The 8,345-nt window shown below is 35.2% G+C and overlaps 1 protein-coding gene across 2 annotated transcripts in view; it reads left to right on the top strand.

Annotated features, from left to right (window-relative positions):
* Positions 1–5,779, top strand: part of VPS13C (vacuolar protein sorting 13 homolog C) — a 203,366-nt gene extending 197,587 nt beyond the window's left edge. For both annotated transcript variants that reach the window (XM_069098385.1, XM_069098383.1), the window contains 3 exons: positions 1,108–1,231; positions 1,637–1,720; positions 3,704–5,779. In XM_069098385.1, the coding sequence (XP_068954486.1) occupies positions 1,108–1,231; positions 1,637–1,720; positions 3,704–3,793 (298 nt within the window). In that variant the 3' untranslated portion in view covers positions 3,794–5,779. The remainder of the gene's footprint in view (positions 1–1,107; positions 1,232–1,636; positions 1,721–3,703) is intronic.
* The last annotated feature ends 2,566 nt before the right edge of the window (positions 5,780–8,345 follow it).

The following is an 8,345-nucleotide window of genomic DNA, read 5'->3' on the forward strand; positions in this document are numbered from 1 at the left end:
ACCTTTTACTTTGTCTTTGGCATTTATGGGTTGATAATCCTGGAAACCGCCTCAGCTGCTGGTAATCCACTCTCCCAAAGTCTTCTCCAGTCACTGCTGGTCAGCGCTAAAACTGTGGGCTCATGTGGAGCTGGGCTCGGTTCCCAGCATGCTGCAATGGACACTTCCTGTCCCCTTGCCAAGCTGCCTTCCGTGGGAGGTTTGTTTCTGTCTGTCACTTTGTGGGTTCTGTTGCTCTAAAATTTGTTTAGAATCATAATTTATAGGTAGTTGAGGCGGTTATGGGGAGATCTCACAGAGTTTTTCCTGCTTCTACACCACCATCTTGGCTCTGCCCCTCCTCCTACTATATGATCTTAAACAAGTCCCTTAACCTCTCTGTGCTTCAGTTTCTTCATCTATAAAATGAGGATAGTTGACTAATTAGTCTCTGAGGTTAGTTCTGGCTTTATATGTGTGATCCTATGTCAGAATCCCAGAGCAATTAATCTGAACGATATAATTAGAAACCAGTAGATTTACTCCTACAGTGTACTGTTATGTTTTTATTTCTAGTGAATAAATGAGCTACTCTTCTCATGGATTTTGTCTTTGTATTAAGTATTAAGGTATCAAAATCTGATGATGGGTTATGAATAAACCCTTTGACATTTAACATTTGTGACATCTTACATGTTCTTTCTTGACTAGAAAGTATACTCTAGAAGGAATTACTATTAGGAAACAGGTAAAGAATTTTCAGAGACTTCTGCCCATCTCTTTTCTCTAACCAGAGTGTTGCCAGTGTGACATATATACATATTCTTCAGCATAAGGCAGTTGTAACTGGAAACTCCTGTCTCAAATGATATACCTATTAATTTTTTGTGTAATTTCATGATGGCACCTTTCCAAATACTACAAAATTGGCAAGGGATAAACTTTCAATGTGTTAGGTTGTTTTTAATCTTAGTTTCCTAAACCAATATTATATCACTTTTCTTTAGTCTGAACTGCAATATACATTTTACTGGGCAGTGATCCTTTGAGCATGCTATTTTTCAACATAGCTTGTGTGAGGAGATTAACTCTGTTAATCACTTTTTTTCTACTTATCTTTATGAATAGGCGAGTGCTTTTTGTAAAGGAAGTGGAGATCTTAGGTCACATGTCCATAGAATGGCAGCACCCATTTGAAGATTTTGTATTACCTCCAAGTGTTGATGAAAATCTTCTAAAAATCTCAGTTAAGGTAAGGAAGCAATCGAATGGGGGCGGAGACAATGCATAAAATGAAGCTGAAAAGCAGGTAAAGTGAGGGGGAAAGGTACCTGGCACAGGGGGGCAAGTTGGAGAGTTCCAGAGAAACTTGTGGAAGAAACTGTTCTGGGCCTTCTCTTTAAGTAGAGGCCCTAGGGCTGATGACCTCCAGTCATAGGATCCAGCCAGAGTATCAAGGGTGCTGATGAGATGTGAGGACCAGGGAAGATTCATTCTTGGAGAATAATGAGATTTCCAGTGATGAAAGAAAGCATAATAGAAAGAAAGGCATAATAGAAAGCAGAGTTGGCATTTAAGCATTCATTTTAAAGCTGGGATATTTTTGTTTTGTTGTGCCTAGCCAGAACTGTTTTTGTTCTGTCTTCTTTTGAAACAGGATCATGGGTTGTTCTACAAAAAGGACAAAGTCAATCAAGTTTGTCAACGAAAAGTTTATCTTCAAGATCCAACAATAGCAATGGTAAATCATTTAAAGATTTTATAAGTGAAAAGTTAAGAGAAGAAATCATTAATATTGGCCACTTAGTGACTTTTATTCTTTTATTTCATTTTATTATTTTTTTTGTAAGCAATTGGGGTTAAGTAACTTGCTCAAGGTTACATGGCCAGGTGTTTCTGGGTGGGTGCTAAGTGTCTGAGCCCGGATTCGATCCCAGGTCATTCCAACACAGGAGCCGGTGCTCTTACTCACTGTGCTACCTGGCTGCCCCTGCTTTTATTCTTTTAACACTCAGGAATAGTTATCCTTTCAGTTAGAATTTTGGTAGGTAAATTCAGAATTATCTCGTATGGCTTTTTGCCAACTAGACTTGGAACTCCCCAGTAATAACAGGCTTAAACCTAGGAATGATTTCAATGCAAGTAAGGCACCCTTTGCTGTTCCTCCACTTTCTAGCTTGCCCAGACTCTGATTTCCAACAATATTGCTTGGGGATGAGTTATCCTAGTTTTGCTTCTGCCTGTATGATGCTCGTCATTTGTATTATAATTATTGATGGTAGTGTTGAGCATGTATGAGACAATTAAGAAATGTTTGTATCAATGTAAGACCTTGTCCTGCATATTATATGGGAACCTAAAGTTGTATAAGACAGAGTTCCTGTCTCTTAAGTAACTTAAAATTTGGTCTTGAGAGAGCAGATGAAATGCATAGAATGGGGAAAATGCTAGAGTCTGAGGATTCTCGATATCTCTGTCTCTGTCTTCATTATCATTGACTGATTTGAAGAACAAAATTATATATTAAAAGAGCAATATTACATAGGGAAAGGAGCATATCTTAAAACTTTATGTAAATTACATTTTGATCTTTCCATATTTAAAATGTACTTAAAGATCAGAATATTTTATTATAGGTCAGAATTGTTTTTTTCCTCCAGAAATTAATATTTTTTTGGATGGAATTGAGACCTACCTCTTTTAAGAAAGGAGTGCGGCAAAAAAAAAAAAGTGTGTTCTTTTTCTACTGTAACAAATTCTGACAAGCATGAGAGATAGATGTAATGAAAAGCAATATAGACAAATAGTTCTGATAGTTGAGAATAAGCACTTCTCCACTGCTGATTGCAGAAGTGATCTTCTGGTTTGGTTGCCAGCATTATGTCTAAGTAAAGGTGGAACAAAACAAGAAATAACCCACGGGAGTGGTATAGTATAGGATCTTCATCCATAACCATCTTCTGGCTTGCTTTCTTTTCTCACCATCCACTTCCTTTGCTCTTATTCATATACTGTTAATTGATAACATAGGAAGTTATAAAACAGTGCTTCCTTGGTCCACTACAGAGTTACATAATCCCAACTGGGCCCCCACTATCCTAAAGCAATCCCTCTATTCCTCTCTAATCAGTTCTGTATCCCATCCACCCCAGCACTGTTGCAAGGCCTTCTTTTCTTTCCTCAAGCTTCCCACAGGCTCTCCTTTCCCCTCTTTCAGCTGAAGATTTCAGTTCATACTTTACTGAAAAACTGAGGCTGTATACCACAAACTCCTTCTTTCCCTTTTCTCCTCATCTCACATGCCGCTGCCGCTGATATGATATTTCCACTATATTCTTCATTCTAGTCTCTGATGAAGGGGTGGCCATTTCCCTAGTCAAGGCTATTCCTCTACACATAACCTTAATCTATTTCCTCTGCAGTTGTTCCCTGCTAGTATTCTCTCTCCTTCTAATTTATTCTTGTCTACTGGTTACTTCCCTGCTCCCTAAAAACAAGTCAAGGCCCCCCTATCCTTGAAACACTTTCATTAGATCCTGCCATACTCACCAGCTATTGCCCTTTGGAGTATAAATATCCATGTGGTTAGTAAAAGGTAGTTGAAACTTTATCAAATATAACATGGCCAATTTCTCCTGTTTATTCTCTTCTCCTTCTCTTCATCTAGTCTTTATTTCTAAAATTTAATGATTATTTTTCTAATTCATAATATTCTGTTTTACAGAGAGCATGTAATGCCATTGATGATGCCCAGTTAACAAGACAACAGCAGAAACTAGTGAAGCAATCATCATTTAAATTAGTTAGGCAGTAAACTCTACCTAAATCATTCTACCAGATGCTGGGTTGATATTATTCTTCCACTGTATGATCATCTTGTTGGAAATGAATTAGATGTCATGGTTGTCTTGTAGAGAAGTTGGAACTTTCATCATGTTCTAGAAGAATGTAACCAAGATAATCTTTCATTTAAGAAATCTATTGACTGAACTTGCTATATGAACTTGAATTCTTTTTTCTGAAGTGCTAAATTAATTTTTTAAGCAGTTACATGATATATATATATATGTGTGTGTGTGTGTGTACTTCTTTATTGAGTAGCACACTAAATACCTCTAGATGAGTCTGTTACTTTAAATTTTTTCAAATTTGGAGTGGAAAGAATAAATTTGAATTAAGAACAAAAGGCCTGGTTATAAATTTTAATCCTGAAACATGAGAAAAAGATCTTTATAAATGATCATTTGCTTTCTTTAGTAGTTTTTAAGCAACAGATAAATGTTTAATATTCATATTTTATTTAGCCATTCTAAATAATTGAATTAGAGATAAATTTCAAGTAAATCATGTAATTGTGAAAAAAAAATCCATGAAATGAAAAAATGACAGGAATTTTTTTTAAATTTCCTAATGAAACCATACTTTTTACCCATTTTTTTCATTTGATATCCCTTTTTTCCCTTTATATCATAATATGATGAATATGGGATAAGTTGCAGCATTAAGTTCTGCAGTGGGTCTATATTCTCTTTTCCATGTTGAATATAATTCATACATTGAAGGAAACTTCATTTGCCTGTTATAGAAAAAGTGATTTGGCAAAAGTTGTAGGTGTTGGTATATGAAAATATTGCACTTTAATTTGTTTTAGGGCTTAGAGGTATGAAATGTTTTTATATAATACATTTAATGTTTTAACAATATTCCAAAGAGTATCATTTAAAAAAATTATAAAGGATTTTAAGACAGCCAAAAAAGGGAACATTTAATTATCACATGTGACCAGAAATATTTTTGAAGTGTTGATTAAAAGGGATTACTAAATCCCTATAATTCATATGTGTAAGTTAAAATCAAACCCAATTGCCAACAGATTATTAGAAAGAGAAGTATCCTTGGAAGAAGTGATTTTGTCTATAACATTTTTTTTAAGCTTGATCTGACTAAAATTTACTGTTAATGTACTATCTGTTAAACCTTACCCCCCCAAAAAAGTAATTGAGCTTTCTTAATTTAATTCGAATAAAACTGTTACATTTTAAAGAGTTCATTATTAGTCATCTGTCTCATAAAATAATGAAATAAAATTGAACTTTGGTTCAGTAATGCACAAAATTTGATAATATTTTATTTTTGTTTATGTAAGGAATGGAGATCTGAAATTTTGCATTCTTTTGCTGCCAAGTAAATTTTTCATGGATTACTTCTCTAGTACTATTTAGTATGTCCTCAGAAATTGAGGTTAACCACTATTTATTTCTAAAACAGAAAATAACAGGTACTTTAATTTTATGATACCATATATGCCTTTTCATCATCATCTTTTTTTTCTGTTAAGAAAATCATCATTTATAAAATTTGCATCTTTGAACAAATTTTCTGTACTAATGAAAAGTGAAAGTTTTAAAAAGGCATAAAGAAACATTGCAAAAAATGTATGGCACCATTTTTTTTCTTTAAAACTTTCTCAGTCATGACTTTGAGATACCATATTGTTTTATCCTTGGCAAAGTCATATTTCTTATGAATAGCTCATTTTTGAGCCATTGAACTAATGGTTTATTCTAAAATGACATGGCTATCACATTAAACTATGCAAAAGTCAGGTTTGAAATTCATCAGCCTTATCAACACTCTTGCTTTAAATATTAAGTTTTTCTAAGCTTTATTATAAAGCTGTTTTGAGTTAATCCTCCATTTCATCATTGTTCAGAATATTTTGCTCTGCTTTTTTGTGTGTGTTACATTGATTGTCAGCAACTGTATGTAAACATTTCAAAGAAATAAAATACTTGATGTATTTTCTGGTGATGTTATTTACAGATGTGGTTCAATCTAAACCAAAAGCATCTATTAATTCCTCACTATATGCAAGGCCCTGTACCAGGTACCCGGGATACAAAGACAAAATAATAAATATCCCCTGCCTTCATGTTGCTCACATTCAACTAAGATGAACAAAATTGTTATTTTTTAGTTTTGTCTGATATTCAGCTTTAGTAAACTTTCATCATTAATCAATTGTTTCATCCTCCACCTATATCCTTAAGTACCACATCTCTTCCTTTTAAAAATACTCAGTTTTATTTTCAAACAGAAAGATCCTTTTCACCCTCCCACAACACCCACACATACACCTTGAGAAAACAAGAAAAACTAAACTTCATTTATAAGCATGTATAGTCAAGTCAAAGTTTTGCATGGGCCATGTCTTGTTTATTTAAGTCTCAGTCTGCATTCTTGAGTTTATCACTTCTCTGTCAAGAAGTGGGCAGCATGAGTCCTCAGTCATTGTGGTTGCTTCATTTTGTTGATCACAGTTCCCGCTTTGGGTTTTGTTTTGTTTTTAAATATTTTGTTTTATTGACCCAGCAATACCACTTCTAGGACTGTATACCAAATCGATCATAGAAGTGGGAAAAGGACCCGTATGCACAAAAATATTTATAGTAGCTTTCTTTGTGATGGCAAAGAATTGGAAATCAAGGGATGCCCATCAATTGGGGAATGGCTAAACAAGTTGTGGTATATGAATGCAATGGAATATTATTGTGCTATAAAAAATGAGGAGCAGATGGACCTCATTATAACCTGGAGAGACTTATATAAACTGATGCTAGATGAGGAGAGCAGAACCAGGATCACTTTGTACACAATCACAGACACGTTGTATCTGTGATAACTAACTTTGAAAGACTGGGCTTGTCTCAGAAATATAAGGTTAGAAGACAATTCCAGAAGACCCGTGATGGTAAGGAGATTTCTCTGGATCCACATCCAGAGAAAGAACTACAGAGTCTGAAGGCAGATGGAAGCAAACTACTTGCTCTCTGTCTTGTGTTTTGATGTTTAATGTGAAGGTATTTGTAAAATCTATATTTGATTGCATGCCACCATGGGGGGAAGGATGGAGGAGAGGGAAGGGGAGAAAATTTGAAACGAAAGGGATTATGGAACTGAATGTTGTAAACCAAAAGTAAATTAAAAAATATTTGTTGTGAGTAGAGCACCGGCCCTAGAGTCAGGAGGACCTGAGTTCAAATCCGGTCTCAGACACTTAACACAAAAACTAGCCTTGGGACCTTGGGCAAGTCACTTAACTCCAATTGCCCTCCAAAAAGCAAACAAACAAAATTTTTGTTGTAACCGTGCAAGTTTCATCTTCCCAGCTCTTTCCTACCTCTCATTGAGAACCTAAGGAAAACAAAACCTGTTACACACATATATATTCTTCAGAACAAATTTCCACATTGGCTATATATACTAAAAAAAAAAAAGTCTCATTCTTCTGAGTCCTTCACCTCTCTATCAGGAGATGGAGATAGTAGATAGTATGTTTCATCATTTGTCCCCTGGAATCCTAGTTGGTCCTTATGCCAATAAAAATTCAGCACAATAGTATTCCATCATAGTTACATATTGTGCTTTATTTATTCATTCCTTTATAGGGACTCTCCCTCAGATTCTCATCCTTTGCCACTTCAAAAAGAGCTATCAATATTTTTGTACATGCTTAGAGTTCATTTTGCTTAAAGCCAATCCTTCCCTTAATCTGTCCTCCCTTCTCATTCCCCCTTGCCCTTTGTTCCCTTTCTCTCTTTATTTCCCTGCTGAGTGAAATGTGTTTCTCTACTCAGTTGTGTGTGTATTCTTCCAACCAATTCATTTGAAAGTGAAGTTCTGTGTCAGCCATTCCCTTCACCACCTCTGCATTTATATAGATATCTACTTATGCACCCTAATTACATAAAAATTATCCCTAATCTTGCTTTCCCTCCCTGAGCCCCACCCCCTTCCTAGTCTATTCCTTTTCCCTCTCTTTTTTTTTTTTTTTTTTTTTTGGGGGGGGAAGGTAGGGCAATTAAGGTTCAGTGACTTGCCCAAGGTCACACAGCTAGTAAGTGTGTCAAGTGTCTGAGATTGGATTTGAAATCAGGTCCTTCTGACTCCAGGGCTGGTGCTCTATTCACCTAGCCGCTGCCCCCCTTCCCCCCATTCTTAAGACATAACAAAAACATTTCCTGGCCTTATCTAATTAAATTCATTCTATGAACATTAATGACGATAGGGATCAGTGGATACACATTTATATATATCTCCCCATATTTAAATGTAAGTAACCAATTCTTTTAGTCTTTCACTTCTGAAAGGATGTTCATTATCACCATTATTATTCAGTATTATACTAGAGATACTAGTTGTAGCAATAAGATGAAAAGAAGGAATCAGTATAGGCAATGAGGAAACAAAACTTGTTCTCTACAGATGATATGATAGAATCTTAGTGAACCCTAAAGAATCAGCTAAAAGAAAAAACTAGTTGAAACAATGAACAACTTAAGCAAAGTTGCAGAACATAAAATAAA

This window comes from Petaurus breviceps, unplaced genomic scaffold (assembly GCF_028583685.1).
Source record: "Petaurus breviceps papuanus isolate PSGF00001 unplaced genomic scaffold, PetGlider_PUasm1.0 37, whole genome shotgun sequence".
Lineage (NCBI taxonomy): Eukaryota > Metazoa > Chordata > Mammalia > Diprotodontia > Petauridae > Petaurus > Petaurus breviceps.